Source organism: Xiphophorus hellerii, chromosome 16, assembly GCF_003331165.1.
Source record: "Xiphophorus hellerii strain 12219 chromosome 16, Xiphophorus_hellerii-4.1, whole genome shotgun sequence".
Classification (NCBI taxonomy): domain Eukaryota; kingdom Metazoa; phylum Chordata; class Actinopteri; order Cyprinodontiformes; family Poeciliidae; genus Xiphophorus; species Xiphophorus hellerii.
Window position 1 is genome coordinate 17,710,209 of NC_045687.1, and position 24,786 is coordinate 17,734,994.

General features: G+C 39.8%; 2 protein-coding genes across 6 annotated transcripts in view; one reads left to right on the plus strand and one right to left on the minus strand.

The window, feature by feature from the left end:
- The window catches only part of clec16a (C-type lectin domain containing 16A), a 35,772-nt gene extending 33,447 nt beyond the window's left edge, over positions 1-2,325 (plus strand). For all 5 annotated transcript variants that reach the window (XM_032587531.1, XM_032587533.1, XM_032587534.1 and 2 more), the window contains 2 exons: positions 533-670; positions 1,747-2,325. In XM_032587531.1, the coding sequence (XP_032443422.1) occupies positions 533-670; positions 1,747-2,300 (692 nt within the window). In that variant the 3' untranslated portion in view covers positions 2,301-2,325. The remainder of the gene's footprint in view (positions 1-532; positions 671-1,746) is intronic.
- Positions 2,326-8,882: 6,557 nt separating this feature from the next.
- socs1a (suppressor of cytokine signaling 1a) lies at positions 8,883-11,025 on the minus strand. Its single transcript, XM_032588597.1, has 2 exons — positions 10,766-11,025; positions 8,883-9,801 (listed from the first exon to the last, which is right to left on the minus strand). The coding sequence occupies exon 2, from the start codon at positions 9,742-9,744 to the stop codon at positions 9,079-9,081; it is 666 nt and encodes a 221-aa protein (XP_032444488.1). The 5' UTR covers positions 9,745-9,801; positions 10,766-11,025; the 3' UTR covers positions 8,883-9,078.
- Positions 11,026-24,786: the final 13,761 nt, after the last annotated feature.

Consider the following 24,786-nt stretch of genomic DNA (forward strand, 5'->3'; position numbering starts at 1 on the left):
AACTCAAAAGAGCCTAAGACTACAGGATTTGTCTAGTGCCAAGGTGGCTTAAAGGTTCAAAGGCTGGTCAGATTTGGAACACAATTGATAATCAAAATGCTGCCAAAATGTATTTCAAGTTTTAGGGTTTTTTTTTATTCTTTCACAGGGTTTTCTTCTTAATGCAGTAAGATACTCTAGGCTCACCAGAGAGCACTTTGAAATCTCTCATTATATTGCTGGTTTGTTAGATCTCTACTAGTATCACACTGCTCCTGACTTCCTCCTTCTCAAGTTGGATCTGGAGGTTTTTGGTAATGCTACTGTTGTCTCTTGATGATTTTGTGTTGTGAACCGGCTTCACTTTTTTTTTTTTTTGTTTGTAGGCTTTCCACAGTAAGAAAAACTAATAGAACTGTTATGTACTACAACTATGAACATAAAGGAAAAAGTTGTAAAAATGAGAATATAGGCACCCTTGAAAGGCTTCAAAAGTCTGAACAAGTGGTAACACACACAATGTAAACATGTCTATATGTTGCACCCATTGCAGGTTTTGCAGTGGCCCACTGTGTGCCCCAGCACAGTCCCTCACCGCTCTCCTCCCCATCGCCTCCCTCCAGTGGGAGTGGAAGCACAGGGAGATGCGACTCTGTTACTGCAAGCACTACGTCTGTTCAGAGCCCGTCAGGTAACACACACACACGCGCTCACACAACCGGATCTCTCATTTCATAAACATGCAGACAAGCTGTGAAATACACAGCTTTGGATGTATAAAGTGACTCAATAATTTTAGGAAAACCAAGTTTACATTCAACGTTGTGCAGAGATGATTGAAGCGACTCGCTTGGAAAGAGTATTTCTACTTCACTACGCATCATTTATACATAGTGTACTCATGTCATGTCTCTGGTGTTTCTATGGTGACTGTGCAACCCACCAAAACCACAATAGTTCTTGGTGGTGTGACATTGTGAAAACATTTCTGTTCCCTTGTCATATATATGCCTATATGTGGTGTATGTGGGGGTGTACACACATACACACCCAGTGCTGTTTTTGTACTCTATAAGCTGGTTGGTTTACAATGCAAACAAACAATAAGGCTGGTAGAGGGAGAGGATATGGATTAACCAACTGTATGTGCCTTTCAAACAATAAGTTTATTTACAGCCTGAGACAACATAAGAGATTTTTTAAGCTGTTAAATTACTCCAACTGTGAACTTTAAGGCAGTATTTTCAGAAGTCTACACCACCCAGTCATGAGTCCCTGTATCATCAGACCGCAAGCTCTGGACTTGCACACCATTTATTGGCTGTTGGATCACCTGATGGGTATTTATCAGGTCTCTTTGCATGTTGAGCTTGGTCCACACAAGGACTTTTCTGTGTAGTAATATGACACCACAAACCTGCGTTGCTGGTTCCCTCTGGGCGTACAGAGGCTGTGTGTTCTTAGAAACTGGATGGAATCAAAGAGATTCTTTACCTTTTTATATCTGTCTCTGATCAGGTGGTTTACTTTTATTAAGTCCTTATACTGAGGCCAGAAGTTGTTTTGTTTTAATTTTTAGATTTTTCCTCAGACAGTTGCATATTACATTTAAGGAAATATTTAATGTGTTGGTACTAAATGTTGTATGTTGCACCAGAAACATTCTTCCTACAGTTTCTATAGATAATTACTAGTTTCTTCCCTTATGACAGACATGAGGGGAAGAAAAAGTCTCAGTTCAGCTGTCTATCTTTTGTCGTTCTCTAGACGATTGTGCATATTTGGAGCACACTCCATCCTCATCCTCAGGCGGTGAAGGTGAAGGAGGAGGCGGAGAAGCTCCTTCTACTCCTTCAAACCCGGTCCCGGCTCCAGCCCTGGCGCCGAGCCTCACCCCGGCCTCCCAGCCCACCATCTCCCTGCTGACGGACAGCAACGCTGACACGTTGAGCGTGGAGTCGCTCACGCTGCTGCCCCCCGCAGACTCCCCGCACCTGCATCCGTGTGCTGTGGCCCACTCCCTACAGAGACCTGAAGCCTCCATAATGGAGGAGGAAGAGGAGAGAGAGGCTTGTAGGGAAAGAGAAGAGGAGCTGCAGGAAGAGGATGGGTCGCTGATGGACGAGACGGAGACGGATGCTACGGTTAAAGACGAAACTACTGAAACAACTGACTTGATCACACCTACTGATGAAGGACCCGACGGAGCAGACCAGCAAGGTGAGGATGCATCTCTAGAGGTAGAAAGAGAGAGCGCAACAGCAACAGAGTCTGTGGAGACGACACACGCCGAAACAGCAGAGTCACCTGAACTGGATTAAACAGCCTCACATTTCTATGTTCACACACACACACACACACACACACACACACACACGGAATGCTGTCCAGCATGGTGGGTGGACTGTCCAGTCCTCGCTGCAGTGTGTTTTCATCTCAGCATCTATGGGGATGTTTGGGTGTGATTGTAAATATTCCCAGGATGCATCAGGAGGAACCTCCTAATTTGTGTTTGCACATGAAGAAAGACACCTTTTCCCCTCTCAGAGAACAAAGACAGACTCTGGTCAAAGCCCAGAAAGGCTCAAGCACATTGTTTTCTGAGCACTCGAGTGTGTCTGCTCAAGATTTATCAAGCGTGTGTCGAGACGCGCAACCAGCAACCGTTTTTTATTTATTCTGATAGTTCATCACTCATACAGCACATGCTGATAATCAGAGCAGGTTTCCCTCTTTTTTCTGACATATTTCAGTTCACATAAAAGGGCAGCAGTGTTCACTACTGTACGCACACGCACACACACCCACACACACCCACACACACACACACACACCCCTGCCTTTTCACAGCAGCATGTCAGAGCTGTTTCTGCCACCCTGACCCAGACTTGATTTTTCTTTTCTGTATGGAAAATGATGTGAAGGAAGATGATCAGGAGCAGCCACTTGTTCTCAAATTAATATAAGTTAACATGGTGTTCAACTTTCACACCATTCATTTGTAAATGGTCTAGTTTTAGAGGCGAATCACAGAGTATTCTAGATGTACATAGTTGAATAAAAACAGTATCTCAGATCACCCTGTGATTTATTAATTTACTGTATCAGTTTAATTAAAGCTAAGTCTGTAATTAAAAAGATAGGATTGTACGTTTTTATCCTTTAAATATCTGGACGAATGCTCTGTAACATCCCTAAGACTTTTTCTAAGTGTGATTGTTTAGAGAGATTTTTCTTGTCTCGGCTGGGTGATTGGTTAACCCTGTATTCTTTTTCTTCCTCAGAACCCAAACTGCTTCTTAGCTTCCTGCTTTAATCAGATGACTGAAGCTGTACTACTGCAATAACCTTAAAACTAACCAACATAAGGAGAGATGAATGTAACGTTTCCCTTTTCTCTCAATTAATGTTCGTTTTCAACCTCAGTTTCCATTTCTTTAGAACAAAGCACACTTAGATTGTTTGAATCTCCAATTAATCCCTTTTACCTTCTGTTGATTCCCATGCTTTCTATTCTTCAGCTCTCTTTTTTTTTTTTTTTAGTATTTTCTGTGCCATCAGAACACAATGTAGGTCTTAATGCTTTACTATTCTTATTTTTTTTGACTAAATTCAGAGCAATACTGTCTTTTATGGGTCTGTCTCTTAATCTTTTCATCCTACTCAGCAGAATGATGATGATGATGACCATGATCATCACTGGCACGCTGAAGAGGCACGCCATGGTTGAAGGGGGGGTGGGTTTTAGGAGCATGTCATCATGTGCCTAAAACCAATACCACAACATGCCATTAGGACCCTCCATTGCCGTCTGATTGTAGAGTGTGAGTGTATATGATATGTTTGTACGCCCTGTAAATGCTCTGTGCTTTAAAACTTGTAAGTATTGTAAGTTAATGAATTAAAACAGAGGAGTAAAGAACTGCAATAAATTATTCTACTTAACAACAGTCATGAGATTCTTTGCAGACGCGATCTGTGTGGGTAGACTCTAAACCTCAGTGTTGGTAAAAATCATAAAGCTTAACATTTTTATCTCACAATGTACAACTTTGATTTGTTTGTGGACCTTTGGCCTTTTAAACTGCCACCTGCTTCCATCTCATTTCTCTACAGCTAGATGTAGACCCTGTGCGTTACTTCCTGTGTGAGATGGATAGCCTGTCTGAAGCTAAGATCATGACGTGGCCTCTGTGACTGTTGGGGCCCTCAGTCATCTTGTGGTCTGTACGTGTCAGTTTTTATCGTGGTTCCTCTCTTCAGGGAAGTCTGGTCGTGTGTGCGTAAACGTGAACAGGTTCCTGGTACTGAAGCGATACCGTGTGTGTCTTCTCTGTACTGAACCGCAGTCACAGCATGAATTGAAGTTGTTTTTTTTTTTTTTTATAACTGTGGAGATCACAGACAGATTTGACTTTTTTTTCCTCCTGCGCTGTTGTGCTTTTGAAGTCTTCATGTACGTCACTGTCTTCACATGTGGCAACTGGGGGTATGAGCTGTTGACCGAAGATTTCTTTTGTTTTGTTCGCGAGGTTTTTATACCTCGTGAAAACGTCCTTGTTTGTGAGACATTTAAATTTTAAGAATATATAACTTCTCTTTACACATAAATCAGTGTAAAATAAATTAATAGTAATGTTTGCATAAATCTAAAGCTTTATCAGGCTACGCTGATTTTGCACAAAGCATGGGGATCTATTTATACATTTTACTTTGGTAAACTGAAAATATTTTTAAATAGGGGGTAATGGGGATAGTGTTTACCTTTCAGCCAGCTAGGTAGCAGTGTGCAGCAACAGGTCAGGGAGGGGCAGCACTGCTACTCTTTGCTCCATAGTGACATTTCTAACAGATTTAAAACCTTTAGAAGATCTAAGGTTCTCTATGCACCTTTTGGCTGGAAACGCCTCTCATCACTCTGGCGTCTCAATTTAATGACTTCGAACCATAAAAGCATGATAAATAAAATTTGCAGTGTTGAAAACATTCATTTCCATAATCAGTCATGCTTCCTGTTTCCAGCCTCTGTTAGCCATTATGCTAAGCTAAGATGTCAAGGATTGTTTTGCTCATGCTGTACCATTGTTTTCAAGCGGACTTCCCATAATGTCAAACTGAGCCCATAAATAGAAGTATGTTGGTTTTGTCGCATCCTGTCGTGGTAAAAATTTAGAAAACTCTTAGAGGAAAAACCTTTTTGCTATTTGTAGTCGTCTTAGCTTTTTAAGAAAGCAGAACTTGTTTTTCCTCCACGTAACATATTTATGTTAGGAATCAAACAGAGTGAGTCACTAGAATTTCTTGGTCTAAATTAGAGTGCAGTTTAATATATAATGTGTTTTATCAAGAGTTGAGCGATTTTGAGTACCAAACTTACCCCGACTTTGGCAAGTCTTAGTCGGAATCACTCATTTTCTGCAGACTGTTTCCTTTAACTCTGTAATCACACTGGGAATTTTAGGAGGCTGCACTAAAAGGAAGTGAGGGAAATGTGGGAAGATCATGACTAAGGAGTCTTCAGGGAATTTCTAAAACGTTTCTCAATACAAAGAAGACAGTTCTGTTGCCTCTTAGAGCAGGGCTGATAACCTCTGGATAGCGACTAATGAATAATCACTAAAGAAGAAGTCAAGAAGTTCAGTCCTCTCAAAATGTTGTAAGATTGTCAGCAATCCAAACTCGACTCATCTCACCGGTTTGGAATGTCAAAGTACGTCTTGCTGTTCCTCACAATGCCTGCTTTCTCTTCATGTTTTTAGAGACCCATTGGGTTTTTTTTTTAGTTTTTTTTTTATTTTTTGTGTTTTTTGAATGGCTACTGCGAGTTACAGAACAGAAAATATAATTCCTTAGAAGTCAGCTGATAACACCGAGTCGTAGAACACCTCACGTCTCCTTTCACTTCTCAAAATAGTCTGGAATGTCCTGAAAACAGAAGAGCTGAGTTAAACCGATACACATAATTCAGTTGTCACCAGACCGGCAAGACGAACTCTCACCTTGACATAATTTTTTACTGGTATATTTTATTTCAGTTATAAGGAAGCAGGAGAGAACTGACACTGATTAAATTTAGGATATAACATTAACTGCTGACTTGTGTGCTGTGCTGTGTTGTCTTCCCTAATCGAAGAAGATTATATCCTCTAAATAGTCTGGATTTACTTGAAAGAAACTGACTATTATATTCGGTATGACTCACCTGAGTGTGTTTGGCGACATTAGTCTAGAACCAAAAGAGTTTGTAAAAATCCCCAGAAGGTCACAAAGCCTCTTGGTTTAGATTTGGTTTCAGCGTTGGAGGCCTGGTTTGGTATGACTGAGAGTCTGACAGTATGGCAAGGTCAACGCTAAAGATTAGAAATTTGAAGTTTACTTCACTACACATGAGACATACTCTCACAAATGTCATGGGTGTGAAAGAAATTAATATTTGAGGTCTAATTTTACAAACCCCAGCGTCTGTGTGACTTTGACCAAATCAAAAATGAAAGGGCGCTTTGACCTTTCCAAAACTGCCTAATGGAGACAAGACACGCCTACTGTCAACTACAGGGATTTTTTTTTCTCTGTATTTACCTTTAAATCACACACAAAAACACTGAACTCTACAGATAAATGCATTTCCTTTCAAACCCTGAATGCCAAAAGTGAAATTGTCAAGTGTGTGAGGTGATGTCATCTTTTTCTAGTGTGCCTGGTACTTACCAGGAGGTGTTGGAAATGACATTACATGAAAGTTCAGCTGCTGTCAACATTCTGCTTAAATTCTCTAGAAATGTTATTTCTACTATTTTAAATTTGCATCTGCTCTCAAGCTGGGTGCAACTACTTAACAGTTGCATATTAACATAGTAAATGAGGTCATGATTCCTGTTGGGAACAACAGTCTCAACATCAAAAATGTAGTTGCGAACCTTGGTTTCGATGCCCAAATCCTTGTTATCTATGACCTAAAAGGGGCCTTGAGAAAGGAAACTTCTCTTTAGAATGAAGAATGAAAGGACAAGGTTCAAATAACGTTTTGCTGTACGCAGCAACTTTTCTGCCGCATAATCCTCTGCTGCTGATAACAAATGAGTTGACTGTAAGGAATCAGTAGACATCTATACATGGTACTACTGCAGTAACTTTCTGTTGGCAATCAGAATAGGTTGAAATCTAGTCTATTCAGGTATTAGCAGAAGCGTTGTAGTCTTGATAATTGGACGTAACATACTGGAAAAGGAGTGTTTGTGCTGGCAACCAGAAACTTCACCAAAAAAAATGGACTCTAGTGAGATAGATCACTAAATGACCAAGGAAGAGTGAGCCTCACGTCCAGTATTGTTGGTATTAGTCTTTTTGTTTGTTTAATGAGGACATTCTCAGAAGTTTGGTCATTACCGTGAGTTTGAAGCTTACCGGGTGATTACACAGAAAAGAAAACTTTGACTCCATTCGTCATAAAACTGACAACATTAAACAATGGCTGTTATACTGCTTCTATTCAAACAAGGAGCAAGCTTCCTGAAAGTCTACAGGAAGCTTTCAGTTTGAGCTCAGGAACACAATGACGCTGAGTAAGAGTGAGTAAAGCTTCTGGTAAGTCTTCGACCTAAAAGGGTAACCAGTCACACCCACTGATAAACATTTATTTTGAATGAAACACTGTTGAATCGAGGCTGAAGCTGGACTCTGTTTATTTCTACAGGCAAAGTGAAAGCATTGAGTAACGTATTCATACGTTCTTTGAATGGACGAGTCTGTCATTCCGGTTTAAAACCAAGTCATCCTTTTAAATATGACACCTCATGTTTACACTAGTCTGCTTGTACAAAATCGTTTCACTTTGTTTTTACTTCACGGCTTTGTGATCCACACTCTGGTGGGTTTTATTTAAAATTCTGACGTGGAACTTGAATTCTGCCTCTAAAAGGGACCTCGATCTACATGTCAGTCTAACCAATAAGCCTCAAAAATATCCCACTTCCTCTTGAGGAAATGTTAATCTGTCCACACACATTTATAGATTTACTATCACAGACGTCGATATGTGTCATCTCGTCCCTTGGTTCTGGTAAGTGTGTTTATATATGTGTAACACTCCATTTACTACCAAAGTAACCCCACCCACCTGTCACTTTGCCCTACTGAGATGAGTCAGTGCGGTGGCAATACTGTACACTGCCTTCCACATTTTCTGTCTGTCCTGTGATCCGTCACTTCCCACCTGACCCTGACAAAAACTTCCATTGCAAGACTAAAACGGCAGAAAGTCGTTGAAAGAGGAAGGAAAAGCAGTAGAGGTTCACTTAAATATACTTTATTTAAAACATTATAGAAAACAGTGCACATGTATACAAAATACTAAATAAATTCTAGAAAACAAACTGAATCAGAAATCTGCTTGGCAGAGACGTGTAAATAAGAGGCGGACAAGCCTCTTTGTACAGTACAAAGAATTATCATGTCTCCAGCTCTGAGTGACAAGATTTCATTCACATCAGATTTTACCAAGACACTAAGTGGTGTTCAAGCCTTCGGCGCCGACAGTCGAGGCCGATGTAAACGTTTTGATATTAGAGTATTTAAATCTGCTACAAATCTGCATGTGATGCTTCAACCGCACCCTCCACCGAGACTCGAAATATTTCGAAGTCCGTTCCCTTAAAGTCCTCCGGCAACACGTCAGAGCTCTTTGAGTTTTGGCCCCAGTTATCCTCACCGGTACTTTTGTCTCAGTAAAAGCTCCTACGCATGTGTTGTTTTCTTTTAATGCACCACTTTTCAACTTTTTGTACGTCCTCGTCACCAAAGGATGCTCCGTCCATGTGCCACTGGGTGTCAAGTCTCTAGAGGTAGATGCTGAAATGTCGTGAAAGTTTAATGTCCAACTGCGACCTCCCTGTGCTCGCCTTTGGCTGTTGTTGTTTTTTGTGAGCATTTCACAGTTTTTCATCCAAAAAGAGTTTGCCAATGTCGTTTGTAACCATATCGTTTCTCTCCTGGATCTGTGACGCAAAGGCTTCGTGAACCCGATTGCAGTACCGTTACTTGGTAAAAGCTGCCATCTTGCCATCAAGAACAATGCAGCCAAGAAGTTACATGGCAGACTGTTTACAGTTTGTAAGGGAAGTCCAGCAGGAAATCTTGGACCACATGTGTGACCGGCAGCTCCGGGATCTTTCCTCCGCACAACTCTACGATGCGTCTCCTGCACAGCTCCTGCAGCGTGGGCTCCCATTTCCTGTACGGGACCTTCAGGCTCCTCTTGGGTGTGTTCATGTAATACTCCAAGAGGGCAAAGAGCGTTGGGAAGGAGCGCTGGTTGCCGGCCAGAGAGAACTTCTGCTGCTTGTAGTCGATGCGCACACTGACGGGTCCTTTCCTGTCGTGATAGGACAGGGTGAAAAAGACGTCCTTCTGCCGGCTGTCGCGGATAAGGTAGCTGCCCAGCGGGGCGCTGCGGAGCATGCGGTGGGCCTCCTCCACTCCCAACGGGCCCCAGTAGAAGCCGCTGCGCTCAAGCTTGGCGGCTGTGTCAGTGATGACGTTGCAGTCCTCCTTGGAGGCGAACGTCGGGAAATGAGTTGGGTACACAGAGCGGGCGGACGCGGACTTCAGGCTTGGATTTGGTCCGGCCTGACGCTGAAGCTGCTCCGATTGTGTAGGGGTTGCTGCTGCTGCTGCTGATGATGATGAAGTTACAGAAGAAGATGGTGCTGGTGAAGCGCTTGGCAAGGCGGTCCGCTCATGGCCTTCCACTGTGCTGTCGGCTACCATCCTACAGTGGAGAGAGGCCCTGAAACCTCTCCCATCTCTAACCACCACACTGACATCCTGAAGGAAACAAGAAAGAAGACGCACGTTAGTTATTCAGCAATTCCAAAAACTTCCAAAAGCCTCAAATAACATCTCAAACCTAAACATAGTAATCCCCAAAACATTTAGCTTTTTTCTTCTTCCTTTGGACATAGCAAAATTTTATAGCATAAAAATGCATCTGCATGATTATTTCTGCATTTAGTTTTATTTCTAAAGAGGATCCCAAAACCTCAGTCTTGATGATTTGCATCTCCAATTCTGGAAATCACTGTCCAAACACATCAAAGACTGTGTGTGCATTATGTTATTCATGTAATCTTTCCACAGAGCGGTGCTGTTCTTCGTATGACTGGAATTTGTGGTTTGGCTGGTAAACCCACATCCAATTTACTGTATCCCGTCTCTATCCACACACACGCATCTGAATTAAATGTTAAAAAAAAAATATTTTGTTGATGTTTTTGTTGTTATTTGAGGATAAAAAAAAACACAACATGACATTAATGACCCTAAGGGGAATGAATATGTACAGGGTTCAGTCAGGATCTGGTATTTGAGATGAGACAATAAGCCTCTATTCTTGTCTACGGGCTGGGCAGCTTGTGATTCATCTGTCCCCTGTCCTTCTCTGAATTCATGTGGTGCAAAAAAAAAAAAAAAAAATTCCAGGAAAATACAATGATTAACCAGAGGAGGTGTGGATGTATTACTAATGCTTTGGGGATGTGGATCGTTCAGCAAGACTTCAGGTTTCTGAAATTGTTTAAATGTCACGCAACTTCTGGATACTCCATGTCCCGATAAGTTCTTTGTGTCCATTTACAATAAGAATGCAGACAGAATACAGGCCTGCGCAGAAAAATCCCTAAAAACGGCCATTTTTAAATCCACTTCATGGTCGTTTTAAGGAAACAGTCCATCATAAATCCCTCATTTAAAAATAAATAAATACCAACTTTGAAAAAAAAAAAAGTCTCACCGGTTTTTTTTTTTTCAACAGCAGCTGCCTGTTATGGATCCGTCAGTCAGTAATCCCATAGAGCCAACGATGGTTAAACAAGGAGATAATCCTGCAGGGTCCTGACGGGGACAGTGGTTGTTGCATGGGACCGTTTCTGCCTCAGACTCGGCGTCTGTCTGTCTGTCTGTCCTCCTCTAGCTGTGATTCTCAGCCGTCAGCTCGTCTGGCTGCGTGTACGTGCGTGTGAATGCTGGTAAATAGTTTGAGTTTTTATAACGCCGCGACGCTCCTCCCACACGTCGAATTTAGCGGTAGCTCTGCCATTTCTCAGAAACGAAAGCGAAACTCTGCGCTCCGGCTCGCATCCCCGAGTCTCTTTCAATTCTTTTGAACTCGCTCCTGTTTGGAGAATCTCAATTTTCACCGCAAAGCCACATGACAGTGGGACGTTTACAGAAACACAGGTGACAGATTAGAGTAATTGGAGCATTTCCTAAACACTCTTAACTTTGCTGTTTGGGCACCGGAGCCTCAAATGTGCTGTTCATGTTATTGCATTTGTGCATTTATGCAGGCCTCCCAAATAACACGGGTGGGTTTATTTTCACATTTATATTTATATATTTATTTTATTTTATTTTATTATCATGCATAACATTATGACAGCCCGGTCATTTAAGGTGGAATAGTTCATTTATTTTAGAGATTTATTCAAAAAGAGAAAAACATTGCTATAAAGACTCATATTCACAGTGTGTGTTTTTATAAACAACAATTTTCTTTGAAAATTGCAATATTGCAAAAGACTTGTAAGAAAAATGATTTGCAATACATAAGTACAGGGCTGATGTTAGGAGGACGTGGGCCCCAGGGCTGAAGCCAGCTTTGGATCCCCCTACTCACAAAAGCTTTTCTTACACGAACATTTGAATGCTGTTATAATGTACATTTGCAGGAAAACTCTTTAAATATGTTGCTGTGCTACATTGGATAGCACACATGGTTGATAAGGTGTGGAAATATGACTTTTGAACCTCACTTATATAACTTTATTGAGATCATTTTCTCACTTGAGCAGCCATATAATGCCATATAATTTTTGTTTAACTAAACAGGAATGAAATGCAAGTTTCATAAAGAAAGAAAAAAAGAACTACAGATAAATCAGTTGACTTAGGGCATGAAAATTAAGTCATACATGAGGCCACTTCTGTTTTTTGGAAACTGGAAGCTCTCTTCTGCAGAACACGACAGAAAGAACACAATCTACCGAAAATATGCTGCGGTGATTCATATCTTGCACTGCTTACTCAGAATTTTTTTTTTTTTTTTTTAAATACATATTCGAGCTTTTTTTAGTGATTCTTGAGAAGTGGGACAAAATGGGTTTAAATTTCCCCCCCTCCACACACAATTTAATTATTCCTCAAGCTTATGTATACAAATATGACAAATAATGTTTTGGAAATGTAAAGATGCTAAGGTGCAGGCTCCCAGTTGCAACATTTCTTTGAAAATTACATTTTTAATGTAATTAAAAACCCAGAACTCTGTCAACATCATCTGACAAAAATAAATGTAAAATATATATTTTTAATGACCCTATTAGTGATATTTTACTCCGTTTTACAGACGTATGCTTCTCAAGAAACAAAAGAAATATTATTTAAAACAAAAAACAACATAAAGTCCATCTGACGGAGTTGACGCAGAACTGAAAGTGACAAACTAGTGAGTAAATACATGTGAAGTAATGAATGCCATTTATGTAAAATACATTACAAAGAATTAAGTGCACATTTAAGTGAGACTTGTCAACACTGAGTCACACTGTCAGTTAAAAACGAATGGAGTTGACATCTGACGGAGTTGACGAAATTCCAAACTACCTCAATTTATATGACCTTATTCTGAAGGAGGCCATGTTGTAGCTCCTCAGGTCCATGAAATCTTTACAGTTGACTAAAATTAAGCATTTATTTCACAAGATTTCATCAAAGTTTTGTAAATTGTCAGTTATGGTGTTGACATATCATAGTTGTGACGAACAACTTAGGAATAAAAGAGAAGAAAAAAACTAAAGAATAACATAAGCTAACCAGAGCTGCTTAGCCCTCTTAGCAAAGGAAGAGAAAAGAAGAGGTCATGGGGTCCTCAGAAGTTCTGATGCCTCCAATAATGCCTGATTTTTTTTTTTTTACATTATTTTTATGTCTGACGGTGTTGACAAAAACTTGGGACAAATTTCAACTGGGTTGGAAAATGTATAAAAATGATTTTTAATTCAATTTATTGATACTTTTATGATTATTTTTTGACTACTTATACTTAATTGTCATAATATATCATCTCAGTATTCCTGTATTTGTTTAAAACTATTGTAATCTATTGAGTTCTGCTCCAGGACAAGGGATTTTAAAGACACCGTCCACCTACTACAAAGTTTAAAATAAAAAAATAAAAAACACCAGGAAAACATACATTGTTGTGCTCACATGGCCCAGGTCAGTTTAGTCAGATATTTTTAAAAAATTATATTTTGTGTATATTCAAATTTTGTGCTTTATCCATAGGACCTGTTTTGTCACTCTTCTCAAGAATCACCCTGAGAATTAGTTTCCTAAATAGGAATGGGATCGTCAAGCTTTCGCAAAGCACCGGTTGGCTGGTTTTATTGCACATCCTATCAACTTTCTAATCAGTTATTAGTACAGAGTCATGGAGACATGCTGTCGTCGCCAGGTCTGGCTTTATGACAGCTGTTGTCAGAGTTCCAGCAAAACAAAGAAGACAAACCCGTGTCATTAAAGTCAACAACTTTCCTTTTAGTACGATTCCCCTTTCCTGATTCCCTCTTTGTTTGCAACAGTCTGATGGTTGCAAACAATCAGACAGCCATTCCTGGAGAATACGCCTCACATTAAAAAAAAGCGACTTAATAATTAGTGGAGAAGAAGCATGATGCTAGTTTTGAGCGATAGCCACCCATAATTTAAATTTTCGTTGATTTATTTTCTTTGTGCTTCTGTGGTTGGATCCTGGCTGATCAGGTATCTGTAAGTTCGGCCTACAGGAAGGCTGATTCCACGTTCCGTTTCTTTTGTACATTGTGATCCACCTTTTAAATTTTCTGCTCTAGTCGCTCATGTTGTTGTCGAATTCAGCTAAACGGTCAGGACTAAGCGTACTCCTCAGAGGGGAAACTCGATATCATGTTTCAAGAAAACAAAAATTGTGAACCCCTGGCGGCCTGGCTCTTCTCGGGTTTCCAGCAATGTAAATGGAAACTTAAGGAAACACATGAGGTCGGTTAAAGAGGCAGCTCTAGATTTTATTGCTCGAGCTTCCAAATAGAGCTCAGGATAGTTCTGTTTCACTTTAGGATTCAGATATAGTCCTTGCTCATGGTCTGTGCATGTCACAGATCTGCATTTGCAGCTCTTACAGTAAAAACAAAAAACAAGGCTTGCAACACATTCCGCCCAAGCTTGCACAATTTGGCCAACTTTTGCAGTATGCGTGCATATATTTATGGATATTCAGTCTTCTTTGTCATCTTGGTTTTATTATTAAGGTTATCACTGAATCAACGCTAGCCACTGCCAATAAGGGGAGAAAAAGAAACTCAGAGCCAGACAGAGGGAGGGATTTAGCAAGAGACTGGGTACAACTCTGCACATGTCAGAGGCAGCTTTAATGAGAAACATCCCAACTGTTTCCCTGCACCGATTCGACTCCTGCTGCACGTCTTTCTCGGTTGTCCTGCATACTCCAGGGATTTCTGTATTATTAAGTTTGCTTGCCGTGAAGTTTGGTGACGGAACAAAACTTGTGACTTGTTGATGTTGATCACGTAATAATCTGTGTTTATCTGGACACATGTGCCTGCACCATAAGTTTCATTTCTGTCAAAAGGGAAGAGACCGAGCAGCAGACAGTGGTGTTGTGTCTAAAGACAGGTGTGTGCAAACTACAGCGACTGTAGCCAGGCAGATTGCGCCACACGCTTGGTCTCAACCATGTTTAATGATAATTAAAAACCATACATCTGTCTCCTTAGCTCACTGAGTCATTACTGCTGACTGTCAACTGTGGCAGCTGAACCTTAGCAATGACTCAGCATAAGCAAGGCATGACAAGTCTTTTTTTTTTTTTTTTTTTTTGTACAGATAAAGTGCCTTGGAAAAGGACTGATACTTTTTTTCAATTTTCTTACATTTTGTTATATTTGAACTAAAAACAACAATGCAATTTGTTGGTATTGTATAAACGTACAGTGTACAGTTATGAAGCAAAAGGATGATACATTTCTTACAGATTAAAATCTGAATGGTGCGGTGTACAGTTGTACTGTATTCTGCTCCTCCATCAATACTTTGCACGACCACCATTTGCGGCTGCATGTTTTTGGGGATATGTCTCTTCCAATTAAACTAGCAATTAAAATCATTGCAAGTTTTCAAAAGCCTCAAACTGAGTCAAATCGGATGGAGACTTGCCACGGGTTGCAAATTGGATTTAAGAACAGATTTTGACTAAACCACTCTGTTGTAGCTCTGGCTGTATGTTAAGGGTTGTTGCATGAAAACTAGGAAACCGCCACTCTGGTCTCAAGTCTTTTGCAGACTGTTTTTTTTTTGTTTTGTTTTTTTTTCCCCAGGATTCCTCTGTATTTAACTCCATCCTTCATCCTACTACCTCTGACCTTGTTTCTGCCGAAGAAAAACATTTCCTCGGCAGGATGCTGTCAGCACCATGTTTATTTTCATTGCCTGTGTTAATCTTGGAAGTGTAATGGCTTAGTGAGTTATGTTTTTATGTACAGTACGTTGAATTGCCTTGTTACTGAAATGTGCGGCGCACATTTCAAGTTAACCTGACTTGACCATAGATGGGGGGCACTGTGTTTTTAAGTTTTCTCCCATGAAAAAGTATTCCCAGTGTAGGCTGAACATTTACAATTTTTGATGCTGTTTGTTTTCTAATGGTGTCTAATAAAGTTTTGAGCACTTTGCAGAACAGCCGTTGTACACAGACCATTTCTATTTAGAAAACTGAGCGAGTTATCAAGATTGCATTACATTTTTTAAGGGGTATTACATTAAAGAGAACGAATTTTAAATGGAGGTGTCTGTGATTATTATTTGTAGCACCATGAATTGTTTTCATGTCAGTAAAACAGTTTGGGGTTGTTACATGGCAAAATGTAAAATAACAGGGTTATTCGAGCCATTGTTTCTGAAAGGCCGGCAGTCACCAGAAGGTCGTAAGCCGTCACATGCAGGGACACAATGCGATTGCGTCACGTGTATGTCTGTCAAAAGAAATAGTAAAATCTTTGTTTGATCGAGGCGCGGCCATTTTCACCCAGCAGTGTCACTCTAGTCGCTCTTTCAGAAAAGCTTCCGTCAGTCTCGAATGCATGTGGGGAATTTTTTTTCTCTCTCCCAAAACCCGTACCAATTTCCTTGTTTAACTTCTGCGATGACCTCCGCACAAGGAAAAGCGGCGTTACTACCAGGAAATAACTGCACTATCTCTTCAGGTGCAACTTGTTGGTCCGTAAACATTAGTAAAGAGACAGCTGTGAGTGTTCCAGTAAAAGGGAACACACCTCCCTTCTTCCAGTATTGCTACACAGCAGGGAGTGCTTTCATTATGAAGATGGCACATATGTTTTGTATCACTTGGATTATTCACTGTCTTGTATGAAACACTTGAGTTTTCCAGCTTCCATGTCATATTCTTAACTCCCAGCAAAAAAACACGTACGATTCATACTTACGATCTGTGTGTTTTTGACACTTTGGCACGGTTTTGATTACTTATATCATAAAGAGTGCTGTATAACTTTACTGTCACTTTTTGATTTTTGTTGCAGTTTCATTTTTACTCAGCTGAGTAATCACCCAACAGTTCATTACCTGAAATTATACGACTTCATAAAAGACATGATAATATTTTAAAAGGTTAAACTGAAAAAAAAAAAAAAAAGACACAGATTACAATATCTGTACAAGTACAAGACAATAATAAGACATTTCGTTCAGGCATTAATTAGCTTCTTGGCAAGCAAACAGAAATTTTTCCAGTCAAAGCATATCAACATCAAACTCAGCTGCCTGGAGTTAAAACAATGGCCTAATTTTTTTTAATGCTCATTTTTAAAGCTGCTGACTGTAGCATTTGTGAAGACAGGTACTAAGACGCCTTGAACTTGGCTTCAGTTCCAGGTTGATGACTTTGATTGAGTAGTTCCTGTATTTATTTTGTCCAAACATAATTTTAGTTTGAAGGAAAGAGGAAGGGTTGCTGCAGCTCCAGTTCGCTGAATCTCTGAGGATTATTGTAAGGCCCATGGGGGAAATGTATTATCTCGATCTGACAAAAGAGAAAATACCGAGAAAACCGAGCTGACAAACTTGTTGTGCAGTCTGTGAAACCAGGGCAATCGCCCTGTTGTGGACTCTGATGTGAAAGCGAAGCTGTCTTAACTGTCTTAAATGTAATCAGAGAATCCACAATGTTTCTGGGAAACACAAGATACTTTGAAGCATTTCAAGTAGACATTAAATCTCCGCAGAAAGTCGTGATCTCATGTTATCCTGAAATTCAGCTTTCCAGAATCAGGTAATCTATAAGCCATTCAGGATGCAATTCATCTCTGACTCATTCCTAGAGTAGATCATGTGTCGTCTGGCTTGCCGGCCTATGAGTCTTTTCCTCTTTTCTAATCTTCCTGTCTTTTCCAAGAACTGATGCTAAAATAGATCCTCATTCTGTAAACGGTATCAGCTAATGTCTTTAAGCAAAGGACGTCCTGATCTCGTCCCAAGTGGATGAAGTCCCAATCATGTCATTTTACTAAACGATCAACATTGAAGACCTCGGTCTGGCCAAACCCAACACCGAATAAGTGTTGGGTTTGATTCTTCAGCTACAAAGCCGGAGAAGCGTGCTGATGCTATTTGTGCCAACATTTGCACGGTTTGCAAAACTGCTGTGATCTCTCCATATTACAATTTTTTTTTTTTTTTGTCACCATTAATGATCTCTTTTTTTAGGTTACTGCTCATGTAACCTTCTCTGCTGAGACATCCGACAAATAAGATTCTAGTTTTTAGGGTTATTTATGACAAAGTGGTAATTTTTGGAACCTGTTATGGAAGTGTTGTCTACATACAATGTATAGAAACCACACTGACACATGTTACAAGTTGGAATATCAACGTAAATATCAAAATAGAGATGAAACAAAAGAGAGTTTGCACTGACTGCTGCGTTTTGGTATTTGTCTGTATCATTTGACCTGCTCTTAGATACCTGTGCTTAGCTACTGCTCTGTTGAAATACCTGTTATCATGTTTTTCATCTCATCATCTGTAAGATTTTTTTAGTACGTGACTAACTGGAGCCGCACTGCAATGTGTTTTGAGCTGAATTTTGAGCTGTGTTTTGTTTCCCTTCAAAACACAGAGTAAAAATGCTAAGATTAGCACGTTAGCTGACTGGAAAACACCACCAGCAAGAGTAAGACACAAGTGTATTGAAGACAAGCTATACTTTTCTTGAAAATTGGTTCCAGAGAAACAAAATATGTTTTTGAACAGACACCAAAACCTAATTGTTTGATCACAATAATCAAACAATTAGGTTTGATCATGGAAGCATTACCCGCAGAGCTGGCATGTCAGCTATTGTGTTTTGTCGTTGTCCATAGTGCTGGAAGGGTTGAAGAAATTCAAGGAAACTCCTTTCTTGTTTTTTTTTTCTTTCCAGTAACTGAAACAGTTTAGTGTAATGCACCTGCAGCACATGAAACAGAGTGACTCGAAGAAACCAGCATTACTTCCACTATCACTATAGAAAGGTTCAGATAGCATTTCTGAGGAACAACCAGTCCACTGAGAAACGCTTTGTTGCATGGGGAGGATTCACTGTTCCAGAAAATGCTTCAGATGACTCTTTTGCTTTCAATTGTATATTTGGTGTTTTTACAGTCACATGATTTCAGCCTCCTAGCTTCAGATTATCATGATATAATGACAGATGTTTATTAATAGCAGCAGTTAGATGAAGTTGGGGTGTGTTAGTGTGTGTGGGTTTGCTGAGGTACAATCTACATTGCAACATGTTTTAGTTAGCTTTTATTTAGATAGGTAATAATATAGAAATAAATAGTATCGTGGTAGTAACACGGAGGGTTTCATTATAAATCCGTACGGCGACGTCATCCTGTTGCCTCCTTGTGTGGGAGTTCAAATTCAAACTTCTGCAGAATGGATTTACACTCATCACCTACTTGGAAATTTCTCAGGGGGTAGGGGAATACAAGGAAAGATTAAAACATCACACTGTTCTGAAATTTTCGGGAGATTAATTTCTGGTTGGTGAGGCCATTTTTAGCCTCACACAATTAACCCTAGCTGCATTATAATATGAGCTGAATAATCATTAAGCCATATCAAAACAGAAGAGAAACATGGTAGCAGCAGCCTGACACATAAGCTAACTAGCAGCAGATGGAAAAGGGGAGGCTTTTGAAAATTGTTGCTCTGTTGAGTCACATAGAAATTATCCTGCAGAAATGTTATGACTGAACAACGTGTATGTCCCTGTTAAATAAAAAAAACACCTTCATACTGAAACTTCTGGAATGTGATTGGTGAGGGAGGTAAGTGGAGCATAAACACGGTACTAGTCTAGATAAGCTACTTTTACTGACTTTGTAAGTAGTGGATGGTCTGGGCCTCAGTATCATCTGCTTATCATTCTGTAATTACTTTTGGTTTGAGTCTGGGACATAAAACTCTATTCAGGACACACCAAATGGTTTTACTCCCAATCTTGAGTGACATTCACTTGTGGCTCCATAAACAGACTCAGTACTCAGTATTCTCCTCCAGTATGACCGGAGTATGACCGTGTCTTTCACCAATGGGTGACTACACATTGAAACTTATAGTTCTGCTGCAGCATGACCACAAGTGTGTTCACAATATCAGTGAGTGGCTACAACAGGACTTTTACTGGATGAGGCCGGTGACCGACCATGCAAGAAACCAAGTAACTCACTGAACGACTATTAAGAAATCGGCCTTCCACTACTTAGAAAAAAACAATCTAAAAACAAGACACAGAAGAACCAGTGTATGGTTTTATTTTGTAAAGGTGTTTTTATTATCCTGACCAACACCAAGAATATTAGTCACATCTAAGCAGTCCTTAAATCACTGCTTCTTCTCCCTATTAATCAAAGGATGGAGTTTAAAGTCTTGCTCATGCTCTAGGAAGCACTGAAAGATCAGTTTGGAGTTGGTTGTCATGTGGTCTCCTAGGTAACTGGGAAAGATTACTTTCCCAGGATCACCACAGTAAACAATGAGAGACAGTAAGGTATTTAGTTTCCTCGGGTTGCCTGGGACCGATTTCCTGAAACTTGAGATAATAAGAAACAGTTGGCTTCTTTAAGCAGAAAACATTACTGTTTAATCCATCCATCCATTTTCTTCCGCTTATCCGAGGTCGGGTCGCGGGGGTAGCAACTTAAGAAGGGAGGCCCAGACTTCCCTCTCCCCAGCCACTTGTTCCAGCTCCTTCGGGGGAATCCTGAGGCGTTCCCAGGCCAGCCAGAGACATAGTCCCTCCAGCTTGTCCTGGGTCTTCCCCGGGGCCTCCTCCCGGTGGGACCTGAACACCTCACCAGGGAGGCGTCCAGGAGGCATCCTGACCAGATGCCCAAGCCACCTCAACTGGCTCCTCTCGATGTGAAGGAGTCTCTGAGTCCCTTGCAAATGACTGAGCTTCTCACCCTATCTCTAAGGGAGAGTCCAGACAACCTACGGAGAAAACCCGTTTCGGTCGCTTGTATCCCCTGTTTACTCCAACTTATAAAAAACAAAGTATTTTATTATCAGTACAATTTCTACATTGTAACCACTAACTTGATTTAATTTTTTGCTTCATATTTTTCTCTTTAGATGATACTTACATTTTGAATTCATTCTTTGAATGTTTTTTTTATTTTAATTGTCTTGCACCTCTGACTCTTTGTATTCCTGTTAGTCTCTAGGAACTACTTTGTATATGAGCGTTACTTTGCATGGCTGCATTCTGTGTGTGTGTTGACTCTTTGTTTAACAGTGTACACCTCCCCACTGCTCCGCCGTCCTGAATGGAAAAATCTGTTCATGTGAAATGATGACGTTTCTTCAGTTCCCTCCACAGCCATTACAGAAATAGAGTTTGTAATTTAAAAGTACAAAGACAGCCAAATTTGTAGTAAGTTAAATAAAAACAAGGTACTCCTCTGCTTAGGTACACCAAATGTCATTTTTGAAAACATTTCTTGAATTTTCTCCTCATTCCTTGTTTTGTAGTATTTATTTCTTCATGCACACATTTAGATCTTGTTCAAAATAGAAATTCAGTGTGTTTGAAATGTAGGAAAAAAAGCACAGAACATAAGCTTTGACTCTTGGCTGCCTTTACCGTGAAATGACACGAATGCACAATGAACCCAAATGTGATCCACCAGGATAGGCTTTAATTTAGAAAGCAGTGACACACATCATGAGGAAACTGTTTACAGCTGCAGTAAGTTACTTTACTGACAGCCACAATTCCCTTGCTTGTTCCCTTCAATCTTTCTGGATCTGTATGTGGAAACAAGGTTGCATCACGCAAGTACAAGGTTAATCAATGTGGAAAGTAATATGAAGCGATCGCTTAATATAATGGCCAGTGAAGTCATGGACCCAATGCTGCTGAGTCTTTGAAAGAAAGAAAAAATGTACTAGTAGTTGGCATCTGTGGCCTCCAGTGGTGTAAACAAATCACTACATGCCCATGAGATCAACTGTTACATTTAGAGAACCTCACATTGCAACAGAAAATCAAGTCACTTATCATGCCATGTTGAATTTTTTTTATTTTTGGTTGGTTTGCTGTTATCCTTATCTCAGCTTGGAAAAAAAGCAAGTAAGGGCTCTTACAGAGCGCCAGACCCTTAGTAAATATATGTTTAAAAAAGCTGTGATATAAAATAATCCCTTGTTGCAGAAGCACATCCTGCCAACACGCCTCAGAACAAAAGCCACACAATTTATACCTGCCTCAGATTATTTTTACTTATGTCCATAATTTTCATGAAATATGTCTTGCATTCAATAGCTAGTGTTTGGTTGAGCTCAGGACCGCGTTGACAATCCACAAAGCCTACAACCTTCCCAGGCGTTCACAGAAGTGGCTCGAAGTTAAAGGAACAAACTATGAATCGAAAGAAAAAGATTTGTGAAAGAAACTGAAGGTCAGGACAAATATTAAAAGCAGCTCGACTCCCATTAGATGGATTCATTTGAGGAATAGTTGCTGTGATGAGTTAAAGCAGTTTTTTTTACTCCTTAGATTTAAGAAACAAAATGCATGAAATCATTTGCTTACTAAATACAAAGTATGATTATGATTGTTTTCTTTTAAGAGTTTATCTACAGACAGCAAGAGTTTCTTGTAGATATGTTTTAGGAAAATATGTAGGATAGACTCAGGTGTTTTGACTTTCATAACGCATATAATGACAGTGCGTATGATGTCCAAAATGTACTATACTTAAATGCATGTTAAGGTATATTTGGGGTTTGAACTATTAAAATTTTCAGTCACAACTGTATTTAAAGCGGGTCTCAAATAGTCCCAGATTTCACCTAATCCCGAAATCTAGAATCCCGCGAATACCGAGGGTCCACTGTATACAATAATAATAACGACTAAATTAACTTAAGTGTTTTTAAGGAATATCCAACTGGGGGAAAACCACTGGAGTACAAAAGTATTTCTGTGGTAAAGATGCTTAGACGATGCATTTGCTGTAAAGTCTTGTAAATCTGTGAAAAAGGTTGCAACGTCTCCAGTTTCTATATTGTTTTATGGTTGGTGATTCACGTGTTGTGCAGAGTGAGATGTCAGAATGAAACTGAAATCTCAAGCCCTGTCCAGTGTTTGTGTTTTATTGAAACAAAAGGTTAGGTCAATTCCCAGTTTCTTTGAGGAAAAGAATGGATTTCCAAAAAAAGGGGGACATTGTGTAGAGCGAACTAAAGCAAACCTTTCCTTTAGTTCATTGCAAGCAGAAAAACAGAAAATTTCAAGTCTGAAAAGACAAATAGGCAAACATCCCACGCCCAATCATCAGTCAACAACACAGTGACAGATAACTGCAGACAATGCCTGGTTTTTTTTGTTGTTGTTGTTGCTTTCTGCTAACTTACTTTGAATAATTTTATATCTATAGACCAGCACTGCATAACGTGTCTCTGCATGATGAAAAGAAGTTTATAATGCAAATGTTTATTTGGGTAATCTCGCATTTCTGCCTGCAGAAAAATTCAAACGAGGATCCTGCGCGGCTGCACTGCTGAGCCTGAAATGATAGGTTTTCTCGTAAGAAGAAAGTGAAAGTAACCATCTGAGCTGTGCTCACACCCCTAGCAACGGATGACGCAATATACCCTTTAGAGTGACTCTTCACCCATTAAAATTTAAAATACACCTACTTTCTCAACAGATATATTTTTTTTGTTGTTGTTACCGTTGTTAACTTGTGCGTTTTTAACGTTTGTGTTTACCACCAAGCTTCTTTTTTTTCTTTTTTAAATGCAGCACTTCCTACAAGACACAACATGGAGCACTGCGACCAAAAGGTTCCACGAAACCATCCACACATGTCCTCCTCATAGTCCTGCATCCGCTAATAGCTCACTACCTGTATGTGACAATAAAATGTAATGCCAGCTAAAAGCAAATATGTTTAACTACCTGTTTCTCTTCAATGCCGCATTTTTGCATGACTCAGAAAAGACAAAGTAATCTTAGCTACACCCTTTTTAGGCAGTTTGTCAAACCCCTTTGAGCTCACGCGCAGTTAAGCAACAATGGCAATTTCTTCAGTAGAAGTTGACGCGTTCAGTTGCCTCTCATAGCAAGCATGCCTGGAGAATGTGAACACATTGAGGTTTCTTTTGTTAAAAAATATTTTTAAACTGTTGATTTTATGCACGCGGCACACCCGGCCCTCTGTATAATTTTCCAAGTTTGATGTTCTGACTGCTGCTTCTGTTTCCGCTTATCCACCCAGAACAGGACAACTAACACAACCGAAGCTTTTGTCATGCAGCAAAATGTCTTTTTGTGTAACTCGCAGAGAATGGGTTTCAACGAGGTTTCCTGTTAAAAATTAACTTTGAATAATTTTTTTTTTTTTCAGTTAAAATAAATTGGACACAAATGTTGTGCAAACCCTCCAAACATACAAAACGTAAGTGAAAAAATACATCTCCCCCAGAAGAATAAGTTGTTAAAACAAAATATAATTTTTTTTTGTCACAAAAGTAAGCCATACGGTAAATCAGTTTATTCAACAGTTTATTAGTGTGGTTTGTTCGTCTAAAAGAAAAGGCTAACACACTTAGGCTCAATAATCATGACTGTAACACGTTACTCGTACATAATATGCAATGACACAAAATGCAAAGCACTCCACTTATTGGCATCCCTGCTGGAGATTTTTAGAAGGTAGAAGAATAAAAATAGGGAAACGTTTAATCTCTAAATTGAGAATGATTTTTTTTTTTCCAGTGGGTAAAATCATCTCTATAAGAAAAACAATCTGGTATTTGTAAGCGTTCATCATGGCATACACGCTAGCCTGTTTGAGTTTCCCCAAAAGTCAGTGTTTTTGGAGCCGGGAAATGATGTCATACCGGAGACAATCATGGTGGCAGGTCAGAAAAACCGATGGCGTTTGTTTTGGTGACGACTGCTATTATCAGTGCAAGCTGATAAAATACACTTCTCTCCATTTTATGTGTTTAAATTGTCCTTTTTTTTATGGCCTACTTCTCGAAAGCGCAGGTGGGTAGATAGCATTTCATAGTTGTTACAGCCATTTGGTGACCAAATCCAAACTTTTTTTTTCTCCCTCACCTTCCTGTTTACTCTCCGTGATAGCTAAATAAACCAGGATCCTTATCCATGTTGTCACA

Coding starts and splice junctions, on each gene's coding strand:
- socs1a (XM_032588597.1), bottom strand. CDS start 9,744: ATGGTAGCCGACAGCACAGTGGAAGGCCATGAGCGGACCGCCTTGCCA.